The 17,122-nt window shown below is 42.9% G+C and overlaps 1 protein-coding gene across 2 annotated transcripts in view; it reads left to right on the top strand.

Annotated features, from left to right (window-relative positions):
- vps13b (vacuolar protein sorting 13 homolog B) overlaps positions 1-17,122 on the top strand; it is a 379,499-nt gene that overhangs the window by 286,031 nt on the left and 76,346 nt on the right. For both annotated transcript variants that reach the window (XM_080038971.1, XM_080038972.1), the window contains exons 38-39: positions 4,617-5,015; positions 16,296-16,498. In XM_080038971.1, the coding sequence (XP_079895097.1) occupies positions 4,617-5,015; positions 16,296-16,498 (602 nt within the window). The remainder of the gene's footprint in view (positions 1-4,616; positions 5,016-16,295; positions 16,499-17,122) is intronic.

Genomic DNA, 17,122 nt, shown 5'->3' with positions numbered 1-17,122 from the left:
CAAACTATGGGCCCGAAAAAATGTTGTCAGTTACTGTATACAAGCCTGTGCCCCCGCCGAACCGTCCAGAACCACTTTAATTCGAGTCAGATGGCATCTGAGGCGTGTGTCACTGGCCTTACTTGGCATGAGGCAACAGACAAAAATGATTGGCTCTTACAAACGCAGACACAAGCACACACACACACATCCCCGCATAGGGAACCCTGTGTAATTGGACACATTGCCACCTGCATCTGACACTGTCAGGAGTCAAGCGTAAAAGTCAGCTACAGAAATCAAAGGTGGGGTCGGAATGAAAACAATGTTTTGCGGCGGTTGCACACACGCATACACCCAACACCAGGTTCAAAGTGGGGACGGCGTCATGCATGACCTCGCCAAAAAGGCACTGTAACCTGGGTAATAAGCACATTTGATCTCCCCCCACCACTTTTCAGTATATAGTTGTGTGTGTGTGTGTGCCTCTGTCAGACCTTGACCTCCCACTTTCTCCAGTGCTAATAGAGGCTGACACCTGAGAAGGGCCAGTCTTATGATTCCCCCAGCCTGTTCACATTAAGTGCTGTTCTTTAAAAGTATGCGAATGCCAACAGCACCTCTCAACCTCTAGGCTCCATGCTCGCTCCCTAGCACAGGCCGTCCACTGACAGTCTCCTGCTTAAAATAGCTGTTGGTCTCACAGCAGAAGCCAAGGTGTTTGCAATAAAAACGCTCATATGTGTGTGAGAATGCCACTGCTGGAATAGACCTCTTTTGACTCCCACTTCTTGGCGATGAAAGCTCCCAACACATTTCTTTCAATAGTTGATATTTCCTCCCTTTTTAGAGAAAATATATCTGCTGTCTTTCATCCCGTCCTCCTGCATAGCAGACACATTTCAAAGCAGCGTTTGAAAAAAAAGATTCCCATTTGTATTTCCAGGTTTTCTCAGTATTCTCTGACTTTGCTGTGTTAGAGCAGTGCTGCACAGCGGAGAGAAATTACATCTTTATCCATAAATATAGGATTCTGCAGTTTATTCTGCAAAACTTATAAGTCTGTCATGGCTTGTAAATACTTTTTTTTTTTCTTTACTTTTCCTGTTGTGAGGTTTCAGTTTCCTCGTTTCATGCCATCTTTGCCTGGATAGTGAAAACACATGGTACATCACTGTTAAAGGCTGCCTCGCGCATGCACACACACACACACACACACACACACACACACACACACACACACACACACACACACACACAGCTCCAGAGAAATAATCAAACGTACGGAAATGACATGGAACTTGTACACTTGAAGCCTGTGGAGTGATTTTATTAAGTTCTTCAAAAGATGATTATTTTGACATTGCTCCACTGCAGTGCAAATGTCCTCCCATCAGTTGCTGGATAAAGCCGGGGGGGGGGGGGGGGGAGGGCGGCTGTACAGATGCTGTGTCCCCCTTTTTTTTCCAGGGTTCTCCATGGGCCTTTCAACTTCCCACAATTTAAAATCCAGATCCACACTATATCCTGCTGTCATTTTACAGCAGTTTATTTTAAAATAGTTTTTTGCCATCAAACATAAATCTTGTTGAAATTCAAGTACTCTTACTTGCATCATGTGCAGTTAACAACAAGGAACAGGGAATACCATAATGACAGTTTTGTCTACTCTGCTACTTGAGTTATAAAAAGCAGTGGTTGCATGGATGCTTACAGCTGTATATGGTAGCTCCATTTAGATAAACTCCTGACTTAGTGTTTCTCCGTTCCTCGAAAAAGTGACACAACTACTATACATGCTAGCTACATGTTTATATTCATGTGAATCTGCACCAATTCAGATACAGTACATGTTTTTTAAGACAGTGGGAAAGATGTGGGGAGGATGCTTCCCCCAAAGACATACAGTACATTACACTTTATACCTATGATTAATGGACCGGATCAAGTTAAAGCTACATTTAAGTGAGAGGTGGAGTCAGCGGTTCTAGAGAATGCTTGTCAAAATCTGTGAAAACACTTTGTTTTCAAACCAGTTTACGGAGCCTATGCTGTGTATTAACACTGGATTTGTTTTCACTACACACATGGTATAGACAGGTAGCAGATCCTGAGCAGATATTCCCCTTATTTTGACAAAAAAGTGATTTTGACAGCAAGCGTCTTCCAAAATTGCTGACTCCGCCTTTAAATACTCCAACTTTTGTGGGTTGAGGAAAAGCTGCAACCGTAGGCACTGTTCACTCAGGCCAGGCAGGTGAGTGTCTGATTAAAACAGGTAATACATCCCTTGCCATCACACCAGATCTGGCTGAGGGTCAGCAGTAGGATGAGTGGGGAAAGAGGGACTTTGAGAGGGAGGACAATCGATAATGAGGACCAGCAGCTCTCCCTGTGCCGAGTAGCCACACAAAGGCCCAGGCACTGGCCCTGAGACAGCTTTATGTGATTAAAGAGGGAGGGGGGAGGGGTTGATTAGATCGAATGAAGGGTGGAGGAAGAGTAAAAAGATAGAAAAGGATTGAGAAAGAAGCAGAAGGATGGGAGGAATGAACAGGCAGAGGGGGGAGTAGAGAGGAGCCTGGATTGAACAGCTGCATAAGGGCTTTTTATTCCACCACTGGAAAGTTTCCTGGTGATAAGTCAAGTGGAAATGATAAGCTACATTGCAAAGCAAATTCCACCTATCTTTCCTCCAGTTCCTCTCTCTCCAGCCACCCTTCCATTCGACCATGTGCCTTACTTCCACTGGATTAAATGAGAAGGAATCCTGAGGGCAGCGTGTGTGTGTGTGTGTGTGTGTGTGTGTGTGTGTGTGTGTGTGTGTGTGTGTGTGTGTGTGTGTGTGTGTGTGTGTGTGTGTGTGTGTGTGTGTGTGTGTGTGTGTGTGTGTGTGTGTGTGTGTGTGTGTGTGTGTGTGTGTGTGTGTGTGTGTGTGTGTGTATGTGCTCACCTCGCTGCCCCTCTTGGCAGCACTCCCGCTCATTTCATCCAGCACTCCTACCTGGAGAAGGAGACAGACGGGAGGCCTAAAACCCTTAAATATCCTCTAAACACTGGTGCCTTGATGAGACCATGAAAAGCAGCTGGCCTTGTTTTCGGCCCGCTTCCCTCTCTCCCATCATCATGACCAAGTGGAAAAATGGGATAATGGAAGTGGTGTAAAACGGCATTGAGTTAATTCATGTGTCTCTGTAAATTCCAGTCAAGTGTTTGAAGGCTGCAGTGCACCAGAGAGAGAGAGAGAGAGAGAGACGAGGAGTCTTGGATTTATGTGGCTGGCATGAAGGGAAGATTCTCTTCTGCTATTCCGCAGTGTCACGTCAGGATGTAACATGCGAGGTAGTCAGTAATTGCGTGTGTGTGCATTTATGCGCCTATACGACGAGGAGAAAGAGAGAGAGTGTGACCGGACCCAGCTGTGCTTTAACAGGTCCTTGCATGCAAAGCGGAGTGATTTAGAAGACGAGGAAAGAGTTCAAAGTTTGATTTACAAGACATGGTGCCATGCAGTATTCTCGCTCAGTGGGACACTTGTGAAGGCTGCCTTTTCTTAAACCCCCCGCCCCCCCAAATGAATTGTGTCCAGTTCATGGCGGGTTTCCAAATGACAAAAGTAGGTTTCAAAAGAGCAAAGGCCCCAGACAGCAGTGAATTTTTCATCCTGGATTTAACATAGTTTAAGAGGGCCTGCTTTAGCACAGAGGAAGACTAAACAGTCTGTCACTAGATTGCTTATCATAAAATATGTAGATATACGGTATGAATTCCCCATTCACAAATGCAAGCAGAACACGCACTGCAGAGAGCTTTTGGAAGAGTGTGTGTTCTACTCGATGTATTCCTGCCAAACGTTATTTCCAACAGTAAAGTCCTGTTTTTATCACCCGCTCAAAAGCATTGCACTCTACTTCCTGCACTGTTTTCCTTTTCACTCAACACTTCATAAATATAAGTGAGGATGAGCGCGAGAGATACTCCCCTATGTTAATAGGCTGCTTAGAAACTGTCCATGCAGGGAGCTGTTGTTTACAGAAGAGTATTAGGGCCACGGGAGGGGAAAAAATGTAGAGGAGGATGTATTTTTTTTTCGCTATGCACTTCCAGAAAAAAAGATGAAATGTCGAAAATAGGAAGAAATCTAATCTAATGTCCAGAATAAACTCGGCAGGTAAAGACTGGAAAGATGATTGATAACTTATAGGAAAAACATTATCAAAATATTGCTTCACTCTTATACAGTGCAGTTATAAGACCAGCTTAGAAGACTTATATTTTGGGTAGAAAATGAGGTTGTAGCAAAGATTCATCGTTTGTGTTTTAATAGCATTTTGCTTTTTTAGTTATTGATACTGGAAGTTTCTTATGTCAACATCTTTACAGCTTAGAGCACTCTTTACGTATCCAGTTTATTCTCCACATTGTATTTTGTCTTTGTTCTCAAAATGTCCTCTTTATTTTTGAATGACATCATGAAAATAACTCCTCCTCTCATTTATTTTTCTCTCCTGTTGCCCCAATACTCTTCCCTAGTTGTTTGTAAAGTTTAGCGGACACTACAACATTTTCTTTTACTATATATAATACATTTTTTACATCATTTTATTTAATTGTCCCTCATATATCTCTTTCCACAGCTGAACTGAATGTGGAGCTGTCCCGCCCTCTAAAAATCAACCTGACAGTGGCCAAGCTGGAGCAGGCCAAAGCCTACCTGATGAAGGTCCTACCCAACCACTCATGGGAAAGCACCTCCAGTAAACCACCGTCTGCTGCCACCAGCCCTCATGCCTCCCCTGCCAAGACACAGCCCAGGCACTCTGCTTCCCGTTCAGACCCCCACCACCAGGCCTCTGCCCTGGCTAAAGAAGGCAGCATTGGCACCCTGGCTCTGTCCTTCCACAAGGTCTCACTGCACACCGCCCAGATCGTGGTCGTCATGGAAACAGAGGCCCATCCCATGAGGCCCAGTGTCACGGCAACAGTGTCGGCCATGACGGGAAGTCTCAACATGAAGTCAGGGCCCAGGATAGAAGGTGAGTAAAAAGACAAACATCTTTTCTCAAATACATTAAGCCGTATGTGGGCGGAAACACACACACAAGTTCAATGAACACATCGCAGGTGCAGAAACATAAAACCACGCTCTGTAATTTGCAGAATTCATTTGTAATTGACTGAACACCAAAGGAAGTGACACAATGGAAAACATACTTTGCGGGCTGCTACCCCGATGGGCCAGCCAGTAATAATTGTCATAGTTCCTTGAAGCTCCTCCGAGACCATATGTCATGTTTACACCAGAAAACACATCCAAACTATGAATGACAACTTTACTTTTTAAAGTACACCAGCTAACAAGAAGAGTTTGTTGTTTAAAATGAGCTGTCTCCTCAGTTTACCTTGTGACCGGGGAAAGTTTGATGGGAAAGTTCAATTGGAATACATTGTCAACTCTTGGTTGTATGGTCTCTAATGCTTCAGACTGTCAAAACAATTTATCTTTTCTATTCTCTCCGCCCCCCTACTAAGACTTCTCTAAACCCTGTAAATGACCCATGTTGTATCACTCCAAAGTAACAAGCGCCTTTACCCTTAAATGAGTCATTGTTACTCAAAAAAACATCAAACCAGTGACGTGATCCATCTCCTCCTGACGCGTTTCAAGATAATGCCACTTATTTAAAGGACATTCCTAAAACAGGTGGAGCTGCATTGGAAACAACTGTCATGATTTCACCCCCATTTGGCAGATTTTATCATCTTTTGAAGAAACCACAATTTTAAGACTAAGTGACACACTACACTAAATGTACATGTTTTTTTTTTTTGTGGTGTGTCATTTGTTTCGTATCCAAGCTCACCATGGGAGCCAACAGGAACCAATCCAGGCCCAAAATAAAGTACAGTTACACAGAGCCCCAAGTATCCAATACGAAAATGTTGTGAGGAGAACAAATTGTTCCGTTTCGCGTCGTTATGTTACCAAACAAATATTGATGTGGACAACTTCCAAAGAACTATACCCAGGGCACGGCACACTTTCATTTGTTATGCATTCAGATTAAAAATTGGCCGAAGTGCTGCAACATGTTCCCTCAGGACTGAGTTCATTTAGACAGCAGGTTGTATCAAGAAAAATAAGAAGAGATGCATATTAAGTCAGTGAGTGTTGGATATAACGGTGTACTTTATAAATATTTGTTGATCAGTATCGCATTTAGTCAAAGTTTCCACTTCTCACCCTTTGTCTGTTATGTGGTGTTGCTGCCTTTTTAGAAGATACAGTATGACTCTCTGTCACTCTCATTCACTCACTAAAGGGTTGGGATCCAAACAGCTTACTGCTTTCAGTATTATCTGGAGTATTGCCGCATTTTACACATGCTAGCAAAGTCCTCATCTGCCAAAAACAAGGTTTGTCAGTAAACTGTAAAGAGAGATGTTTGTGTTAGTCTTGGGTCTTAAGTTGTTGTGAGACTGTGTGTGATTCCATGCGTATGTGTGTGAATTAGGGCCTGGGAGAGAGTTTGACCAAACCCTGCCTTCATCAACACTATTATCCAGGAGGCGTCACAGTGTTTCCATTATGACAATCCCAACTGCTAATGCTAATGTAAATTAAAAAGCTTCCAAATTCTCTCTGCTGTTGGGTGTGAGCCTGACGCGCTTTAACAGATGATCAGAGATTTTTTTTTGGTTTGTTTTTCAGTCCTCGCAATTTTTTTTTTGGCACCATGTCTCCCAAATTGGGAGAGCAGATGAAAGATAAAAGAGAGTGAGGGGCCGACATGCCACAAGCAGTACATAACAAGGAAAAGTTTGACTCATAATGATGCAAGTAGATAGTTTTTACCTCAGTGTACCAATGAGCAACACATCCCCTGTTGACTGGAGCCGCAGAGGGATGAAGACAAGAGCTGGAACTGGGGGCTCCTTAACTGCCCGCATCTGTTTGACAGATGTTGTTATATAGGGTTACTTCAGATAAAATGATTGTCGAAAATGTTAATTAAAACCTCAAACAATTTGCACTTTGTTTACTCAAATCTGCATAACTGCACAGTGACACAATACCCAGCGCCGCTGCCCTGCGCTGATTTTCACCAGCTTTTTTCGGCTTTGATGTGTCCACTTCGGTAAACACAGTTGAAAACCAGCGAGTGCAGTGCGATGGGAAAAAAAAAAGAAATAGTTTAGAGGTTTAGAGACGGTTGTGCTAATATTCAAGCTAATCCCCCTTCGCTTTCAAAATGACTCTTCTATTTATTGTGATTCCTCCTCCTTTTTATACGTTGTAATACTTTTTCAAAAGGGATTTGTTAACAACAGTTCTTTGACTTGTTTACAGCAAACACAGGGAATGGAGATTAGTGTTGCAGTGATCTGTCTTTTTTAATGGAAAGTGTTTTCCCGACAATTACCAGCACCTTGAAACAGAGCCACCGCTGCTCTCAAGACATTACAGCTTGACTGTTGGGATCAGGGAACACTGGTGTTTATTGACATCCATTGGATCAATCATGCACAGTTTGGCTCCAAACTCTTTGAAATACGGTTTGTTCTTATGGCCCAAAAAAAACACAACATCATGTATGTCTGCTCTGAACAAGACATTAAAATGACTGCCATAAAAGTGATGCTGTCACCATGTGCAGCGAAAGTTATGTTCAGCTCCTCGTAGATCATATTTGAGTGTTCTCTGGAATACCTGAGAGGCTCCAGGTCCTCTATGTAGATCTGGTTATAGGCCTTTTATTATAGGCCCTAATAGTTCATATCCTGGATCTTGAACTTGAACCTCATGTTGAGTAACACCTGTAAACATCGCTAGTGGAGTATTAGAACGTTAACATGGAACCATATGCCCACAAAGAGGATTGTTTTAGGTTTTGGAAAAAGTAACATGTTGAAAAACATGTTACTTGCCATGTCCAGGTATTTCTATTTAAATTTTTCTTTTTTTCTTGTAGACTTTAGCACTCTGTCACAACACACACACACACACACACACACACACACACACACACACACACACACACACACACACACAGCTATTTCCCCGGAGGGCTTCTTCACATAGTGTTTCCAGATTTGGCTGCCATCGAAAGGAGACAAACTGTCTCCAATTACGCTGAGCGATCGTCGGTGACAATAGATGTATCTGCTGACTCTTAGCCTTAGCTGCACTGGCTCCATCACTCAGTGGTCCGGCCTCTCCTCTCCACTCCACTCCCGCTCCTTATAGTGTGCCTTGGAAAACAGATCCCTTGGAATTTCACGAAGATAAAGGTTTGGATTCCCCATTCTGTTATGTGGAGCGTTTGAGCTGCCACAATAAGTCAGTGGGAACGACCCCCCTGGGAGAAGGCTGTACATGAGAGATGTAAGACAGGAGAATGTAGAGTTACTACCGCTACAGTACATGGAACACTACTGGTTGCCGCTGCTGCTGCTGCTGTTGTTGTTGCTGCAGTGTTGGTCCTCAGTGGCAGGCTAAAGATTGATGCACCATATCCTGTGCAGACCCTCGGGGTGATGCCAGTGTGCCAGGGGAGGGAGGAAGGAGGGAAGGGAAGACCTGTGTGAAAGAAGGGAAGCAGGACGGTGATGGAGAGAAGGAAGGAGTGAGAAAATGGAGACGTGGAGAAGGAAATCTGAGATGAGAGTAGGAGACGCAAGATGGAAGTAGTCCTTGAAAATGTTACATGATTAGACGAAGGGACAACTACAGATAGAACAGATTCAGCCTCCATTCATTTATCCCTGCTCTAAAATATATGTTTTTTAAAGCTACAGTGTGTAACTTCCAACGTCCATGTTTTTTTCTTTATTATAAAATCAAGAGCTAAAACATTTTGTGGTTTCAGTCCTCTTTATCTCCACAGTGGATCGCTTCTGTTGTCCTTTCTCGGTCGTGGTGTTTGTGAAACTACTACAGTTTGCGCAGTGGACCAACACTATTAAACATTTCACTGTGAGACTGGGTTGGAACAGCAGATAACGAAAAAGGAAAAAAGGAGAGTCCTAAAAAACAAAGTTGGATTAAGGCAGAAAGGAAGCTGGGTGACAGGTCCAGTTGGAAAGAAATGGGAGATCTAATGCAGGACAGGAGGGAGAAAGCAGAAGACAGGCAGAGCACTATGTGTGAGCAGTAACAGGGGTCTCGTCCTCAGTATAAGCTATTACACTCAGCCCACCCCACCCTGTCCTCATCAGCGCATACATCCAGAGCTGCAGCAGGGTGAAGACCCCGTCATCCCCCCATCCATGGAACATCTGGGGCTGTGTACCTGGTCATGGCAGCCCCCCCTCTGCCAGGGGACAAGATGGAGAGAGAGGGGATTAGGTTGACAGTGAGGTGTGTTACCAGATCCTGTGTTAATGAAAAGCAAGTGGAAGCCCCGCATTCCTCACTCTGTCCACTGGCTCACCACTCCCCAAGGTAGGGGGGCATTCGTAGTTCAATGAAAGAGAGGAGGGAGGCTGGGCTGGCGAGAGAGACCATATGTCTTAAGGTCCATGAAACAAGACCCTCCCTAATCTCTCAGCTCTCTCCGTCAGACTGCCCATAGAGTGCCCCCGATTTCCCTGAGAACACACACACACATGCATATCGACAGACGCTGTTACTACTAGTGCATGCTTTTTCATATGCATTCAACAACACACGTACGCGCGCGCACACACACACACACACACACACACACACACACACACACACACACACACACACACACACACACACACACACACACACACACACACACACACACACACACAATGCTTTCTCCTCTGTCCTCTGCCTTCTGTGTACCCCCTGCCTCTTCACGGTGATTTACTCCAGCACACTTGTAAAGGAAAACTTCTGTGCGTGGAACAAAGTGAAAGCTATCCCTTATTTATTTATGTGTTTTCTTTTCTTTTTTTTCCTCAAGTTTTATTCTGTCGCCGTCCCCGGCCAATCTTTGAGTTACGAGCGTGTCAGTTTGTTTACCCTGCCTGAAAGAAAGCCACTCTTTTCCATTCATCATATTATTTGGGTTTCAATAGTCGGGGAGAAGCAGAGTTGAGCAAGGCCGCGCTTGAAGAGATTTATATGTGGAAATACACCCTGCAGTTATGCTAATCTGAATGATGAATTGCTCTCAATGCATTAATAGAAGACATATATCTGGGAGAATAAAAGCAGCCCACCAAGGTTTTTGTTGACACATTGCTCAAGAAGACGAAGATAAACTGCAGTTTGTTGGTTAGAGACATTAAGTATAATATATCTGCAAATATTGAATATATACGAATAAAACTTAGGCTATTACCCTGTACTATCCCAAAAGATTACTTTCTTTGGGACCATTTCTGCCAAACTTTACTTTTAACTCCAAGCGATATATCTTAATACAGCGGCAGCTAGAGGTCAACACAGGCATGGAACTGAGATCTGATCCCTACTCCTACTCCATGGCTTTAAGACCCAAACCAACTGCCAAATTCTAGACCTGCCCTTAGCCAACAGTATATATTAGGCTATTTCTACTTTCTCACAAATAATGAAATAACTGATCTTGGAATTACCTTAATAATAAAACCCAGACTATGGCACTGCAGCCAACCGATACCAGCCCGTGGCTTACAAAACAGTCCAAAGGTTCATTCATACATGTTCAGTGGTAATATCATAGCATACATTGCAGCCAAACCCATCGGCCTTAACTGTTTGTTCATATCATTGTCATCTTCACCAGACAAATCTGACTCGTAAATGCAAAAGTCTAGCACCACAATCAAGACCAAACCAACAGTAGGTCCAAGTCATTTAAGGCCATACGGGTTATTCAATGAAGAAGCTGTTTCTGAATGAGAAGGGAGTTAAAGAGGCTTCCTTTCATCGATCATAATCCTTTTTTTTTGTCCATTACTTAGTTTACCAGGGTAAGGTAAATCATAACATTGGGCTAGTTTTTGCTGTTTTTTCCTCTGCTTTCCTTCTGGGCACGGCATGTCCTGTTTGTAACATTCTGTTTCACACAGAGACACGTACACACAGACACAGGCCATTGGAGCAGAAAGAGAAAAAAAGAGAGAGAGCAATTTCTTATTAAATTACATTTTGGAATAACCAAAACCCAACCAAGCCTGGAGCTGTATGAAACGAGGTGGCCTCAATTCGACCTAGAAACCGGATAATTTGTCACTACCCATCAAGTTAACTGTAGGTTGGGTAACGGAATGGCACATTGTGAGAAAATTCCATTCGTGGGAATGAGCTCTCTCTCTCTCTCTCTCAGTCTTCCTTTACAGAGAACACATTTGGAGTTTTATTTTCTTAAGAAATTCACACATATTTACTATACGTAATTTGCTTATGCGTTTTAACTGGGTATTAAAGCCATGTGTAACTTGATCAACACTCGTCAGTGAGTGTGTAGCGGCTTGGATGACGCACAGCTCACTGCGTCCCCCCTGCTACCAAAGCAGTTCCCTCTAGTGTTCTATAGTGGTCTTGTGGTGAGTGAATAGTGTATTTCTGTGGTGAGTGACAGTATATTACTTCTATTACTCTTGCCATCCCCAGACAGTCTTTGGGGGCCTCTGTTAGTTAGGTAATGACTCCTTTAGGTTTGCTCTAATTGATACCAGTGCGTCCCGGGGTATAAATCAGCCAGGCAGTGGTCAGATAACGGCTGCCAGGGAGAAACCGACACGGTAAATCAACGTCCCCCGATCTTATCTAATCTTACCCAAGAGCTCGCCAGAAAATGGATTTCACTGTAGGAAGATTTCCATTCCACCCTCTTCTCCACCACCACCCACTTTGTTTCTGGAGTGTCATAGGTTGTACATTAGCCTGTGTGGAGGATGTGCTTGTGGACACTGGTTTACTACCAAGTATACTGTGAGAGAGCAGGATATATATATAAACTGTATATATGCAGGTGTATGTTTCTGTGTGCAGATCTGTGTGTGTGTGTCCGAAGTTCATTGGGATTTAGTTTTCCTGACATTTGATATGCAATAGTACCATTATTTTAACTCCAAAGCTTCTGGATTAGACTTGTTACCCCTTCTACAATAACTGTATGAGTGTGTAAGGGTTTAGATATTTTGCTAGTTTTAAAGAATTGTAAATAATTTGTGTGTGTTTGAAGAAGGTGTTCCTCCCTAAGTTAACAATGTATTAGCCTGTAGTTGGTGCTGTCTCACAGCTTGATCATGAGTACAGACTGTGGACTATGTATGTGGCTCTTGTCCACTGACTGGTACTGAGTGGCAGAGAGTTCCACAGTGTATTGTAGTCACTATTTGTGTAGAGGGCACTGCTGTCTGGACCATTCACTAAAGCTAACTTGTGGTTATAAAACATATGCAGGTTTTAACTGATTATAACATTTACTGTTTATGTTCTTGTGAAAATGTGAACACAAATAATTGAGTTATATAAAGGTGTGTGTGTGTGTGCGTGTGTGCGTGTGTGTGTGTGTGTGTGTGCGCGCGCGTGTGTGTGTGCGTGTGTGGTGCACTGATGTGTGTTATTGCCATTTTCATATGCCAAGATCTATTTCATTCTGCTCTATTTGAGCCATTTTTCTGAAGCCAAAACACATAAAGTTGAGCCACGGCACCTCAAATACCCCCTAAACAACAGCTGTCCACATGCTGTTGTTGTCTTTGTGTGTGTGTGTGTTCATGTATATGCGTCCACGACTTTTCCATATGGGGCAACCACATGATTAACAGTAGCACAACACAATATCAGTGTTTATCCCCATGCCGTGTTGCTCTGCTTGGTTTGTGAAAGGTCTTTGTCTTCCTTTGAAATGTGTGCACACATGTATCTGTCCAATATTTCTCATCTCTTTTAAACGTTGTGTCTGAGGTCAAGACTCTTTCCTCCCCATCATTAAGCATCTCATGCTCTTATTGTTGTCTGTAAGTCCCTCTGTGTCCACATCTGTTATGCTTTGCCTCTCCTTCCCATTGTCTCTTGGCTTATCTTGGGTTGACCCATCATCTGAAAATATGTAATATGCTCTCTGTAGACAGCCAGAGGCACACAGGTACCGCTCGCCTCATTCTCCAATACTTTCCCACCCCAAATCTTTTTTCCTCCGTAACATTTGCCCTGCTCCTCCCTGCTTATGGCAATACTTCACAGCTCAGCAGTGTAATGTCTTTGGGCTGTCTGCTGACACATATCTGGAGAAGAGCCTACGTAGCAGTTCTATGGTCAAAAGGGAAGATGGAGAGAGCGTGGCCTGCGACTATTACTCAGCTTGAATGGAACAATGTAGTTAGAGATGAAGAAAGAAAGGGATTCCCCATCATTAAAAACCACTCCCAATTAGGGTGATTATTAAGAGTGCTGGCTGCCGCTTCTGGCTTACACACCAGGATGCTGCGGTCAGCTGAGCTGTAAATGACGCATGCTGAGACAGGACAGAATGCTTTGATACACATAGTGTTTGTTTGTGTGTGTGTGTGTGGGTGTGGGTGTGGGTGTTTTTCCCCCCCCACTTGTTCACCTGGGTTTACACGGCTGAGTGTCTGCATTTACATTTGTAATGTTTGTACACAGGAATTTAGCTTTTTTTTCTGTTTGTACTCATATGTCTCTATGTGTCTGCACTTTTCTATGCGTGCTTGAATGAAAGATTCTCCATTTAGCAAGCCAATTTGGGAGTTCCCTTGTGCTGTCTAATAAATCCACGCCATGAAAATAGACCCAATGTCCACAATCCTGTAAGTAATCTCTAACAGCTCTTTCTGCGCTGCAACACCAGCAGATATTAGCAGGTAAACTGCCAACTTGTATCAACAATGTTTTTCCTGAGAGAAATGAGTCATCCATGTATAATATTTCCCCCGAATGTTTTATGTAAGAGAAGCCCTCTTTCAGTGGAACCCCCCCTGTTGTGTTATTGGGCCCTAATGGTGAATAACATGTTCCTCAATCAGTTTACCGAGCCTGAAAAGATGCGAGTAAGCTTGTGTTTCCTTTCTTTATCGGATCGAAGCTTGTCCACTCGCTCTGTCTCTCTCTCTCTCTGTCTCTCTCTCTCTCTCTCTCTCTCTCTCTCTCTCTCTCTCTCTCTCTCTCTCTCTCTCTCTCTCTCTCACCATCTGGTCAGTCAAACTCTCCCTTTCTACGTGTTTAATTATATATGTGTCCTCATTTATCACCTTCTCATTCACTCTGCTGATAAGCCTATCCATGCCTTCAATCATCCTGCATTACCCCAAGTGAACCCCAAGCTCACTCTAATGAAAATCTTCACTCAAAGGACAGGGATTCTGGAGAACGCTTGTTGTCAAAATCCATTTTTGTCAAAATCAGTGAATAACTCTTCACAATCCGCTACCCAAAGAAATCCGGTGTTAGAACACAGCCTAGGCTCTGTAAACAGGTGTGTTAACAAAGGTTATGTAAGCAAATGCCCACCATAGCTACTAGCTAGCAACCCGTTTACAATGCCTAGGCTGTGTACGATGACTGGATTGTGTTTCAGTGCACACACAGTTTGGACAGGTAGTGGACCAAGAGAAAATATTCAATGATTTTGACAACAAGTGTTCCCCAGAATCAATGAGTCCACCTTTAATTTTTTTTTAAATGTAAAGAACAAACCTCAATCATGAAAGCCTCTATTTTTTGTACTACTGTCGACATGTTAAAGGTCCACCAATTAAGTAATAGGAACTGCTATACAAATTGTGTACTTCAGGGACTGAAACAGGTGTGCTGCTGCTGTCTTTTACTTTCCCAGACTTCTAGCCAAGTTAAAAGGCACGTTTTAAAGAGCCGCTTCTCAGGACATTATAAGTCATCTAGGGTTGAGCTTTCCAAATCGGCTGCTGCTTTGCTGCTGCTGCTGTAGCTGTAGCTGTAGCTTTAACTGACCAGATCAGCCCTCCCATGTCAACGACTAGTAAAAGACGATTCAGTCACTGATTTATGGGAGCGAAAATCCAAGCTCGGGACAGCCTCTGACCACAGTGACATATCTCTCTTTTAATGGAAAGGACAGGGAATTGTGTCCCCATTAAGTAGGGGCTTTTGCTGCTTTGGGTTCTGTTAGAGTGTTTTCTCACTGTCATCATTTCTTCAAACCTTTCAGATGACCAAATCACAGAAATGCTGAGTTTGAACTTTACAGCTTCTCATTGATGTCACCATGACCCTAGAACACCTCTGTTCAAGAAGACTCACGAGAATGCTACTGTTTTTCTTATAACCTTATGGTAGTATGTTGTATGTTTTTAGCCCCAGAACCAATATCTCACTAGCAACATCTACCCAGTCTAAACAATAACATATAGTAATAGTATTCATTATAATGAAATAATAATACATACTGTGCCAGTCCACTTGGAATGATCGGACTTGTTGAATCTTTTGGTTTTTGTTTGTATTGAAAAAGTAGGCAACGTGAAGGCAAAGGCAGGAACTGGTAGTATGCACGTAATTGTTAAAGAGGAAACATCATGGTCTCTTATTTCAGAGGGCCAAGTGTTTATGTTAATAACATCAAATGAATAGCTTGGAGGCCAGTGATGTGGTTGAGATAATTGTACGGTATGTTTTGCCTTGATATCACATGGCCAGACTGTCATAGTTGAACTGAGTGAAAACACAGAAGGAAGCACTCGTGCAACTGAATTTTGAGGGTCGAATTGTTTATGCATTTCACTTTCATCTGACTGAGTTTAACCTTTATCAATGAACTGTGTTATTCGTATGTAGAGACTAATTATAGATATCTATGTTTTACTTTGAACTAGTATTTATGTTGGACATATTTCCCTTCTACTCGTACCTAGGGACCACCCCTACTCTTTCCACATACCACTTCTTCCTTCTTTTTTTATGTCATTCTATTTCCAGTTTTCCAGTTATATATTCAAAACATGTAGAAACAGAAAAAAATAAAAGGCAAACAAGAAGGTGGCCAGACTTCATATTATTGGTGCAATCTACATAGTGTTACATACTGTAGATGGGTTTTGGAAAAGTACAATAAATAGGTAAAGAGTACATAATTATCTCACAACAGAAAATAACAATTATTGGTCTTTGAGATGGTGATGAATGGTCCCCAAACACTTGTAAATGTGTGGGTACCTTGGAGTTGTGGATCTTCCCATCTGTATGGTTATCCTTTCATTGAGAGACTTCTGGAAAAAGGGTCCACATTCCACTTTTAACAAAGGGCATGATTGATTGAACGTGTTTCCACTCACAATAGTCCACATGTTCTGACACATTCTTTACCTCCTGTTTTCATGCCATTCATAGCTAATCCTTCTGCCCATCCTAGATGCAGTCCAGGCAGCATCTTTGCAACTGGAGCTCCAAGACATGTTGCTGAAGACAGGGCTGAAGGAGCGAAGCCGCCTGTTGCTGGGGCCCTTCTCCTGCAGCACGTCCCTGGAGGCCCACTGGTGTCGGCACAGCGGCAGCCCCGGACCTGAGCCCGGAGCTCCTAAACTACTGCTGGATCTGAAGGGAGGCCTGCTGCAGGTGGGTTTAGCCATCACTTCAAATCAGCATCCCTCAATTTGACATATAGATGTATCACCCAGCAAAGCTAGAAGTGAGAGTAAGGTCAGCACCTCTGCAACTGAGAAGAAATGAGGGACCCTTAATCAAGGACACTTAAACCCAGGGATTTGGGCAGTGCAGGCATCATAACCTGATGCTGCCCACTCAAGGTTAGACACTGCTGGTGAATAGGTTAAAATGTTTCACTTATAGATATCATCATGAATCTTTTGCCAGTTGATTACTTACTTATTAAAACTACTATTTCTTAACAGATTTAGGATACAGCCTTTGTTCATTTTTTTTAGATAGAAAAATACTATGTACAGCCCTTAAACCTGCATCGTCTGCATGTTTTGAAGAAGACAATTAACATCATATGAACAAATCATTCTGTAATTACCAGAGTAATCTATTCAGAATGGTGCTAATAATTAATATTGAAAGTATAGTTGATTTAAGTGCTTCAAAAGTTCAGATTTGTGGTTATTACTAATATGAAAGAACAAATATTACGGAAGCAAAGTACGCACAAATCTAGAAAGCTCCCAGCGCTTGAGAAAATGATGTTTTTGCCTGCAGTGTTTCACCTTAAACATCCCC

Source organism: Ammodytes marinus (genome assembly GCF_949987685.1).
Source record: "Ammodytes marinus genome assembly, chromosome: 13".
NCBI lineage: Eukaryota > Metazoa > Chordata > Actinopteri > Uranoscopiformes > Ammodytidae > Ammodytes > Ammodytes marinus.
Note: the sequence above shows the minus strand (reverse complement) of the source record. Positions and strands in the feature narration are given on the sequence as shown.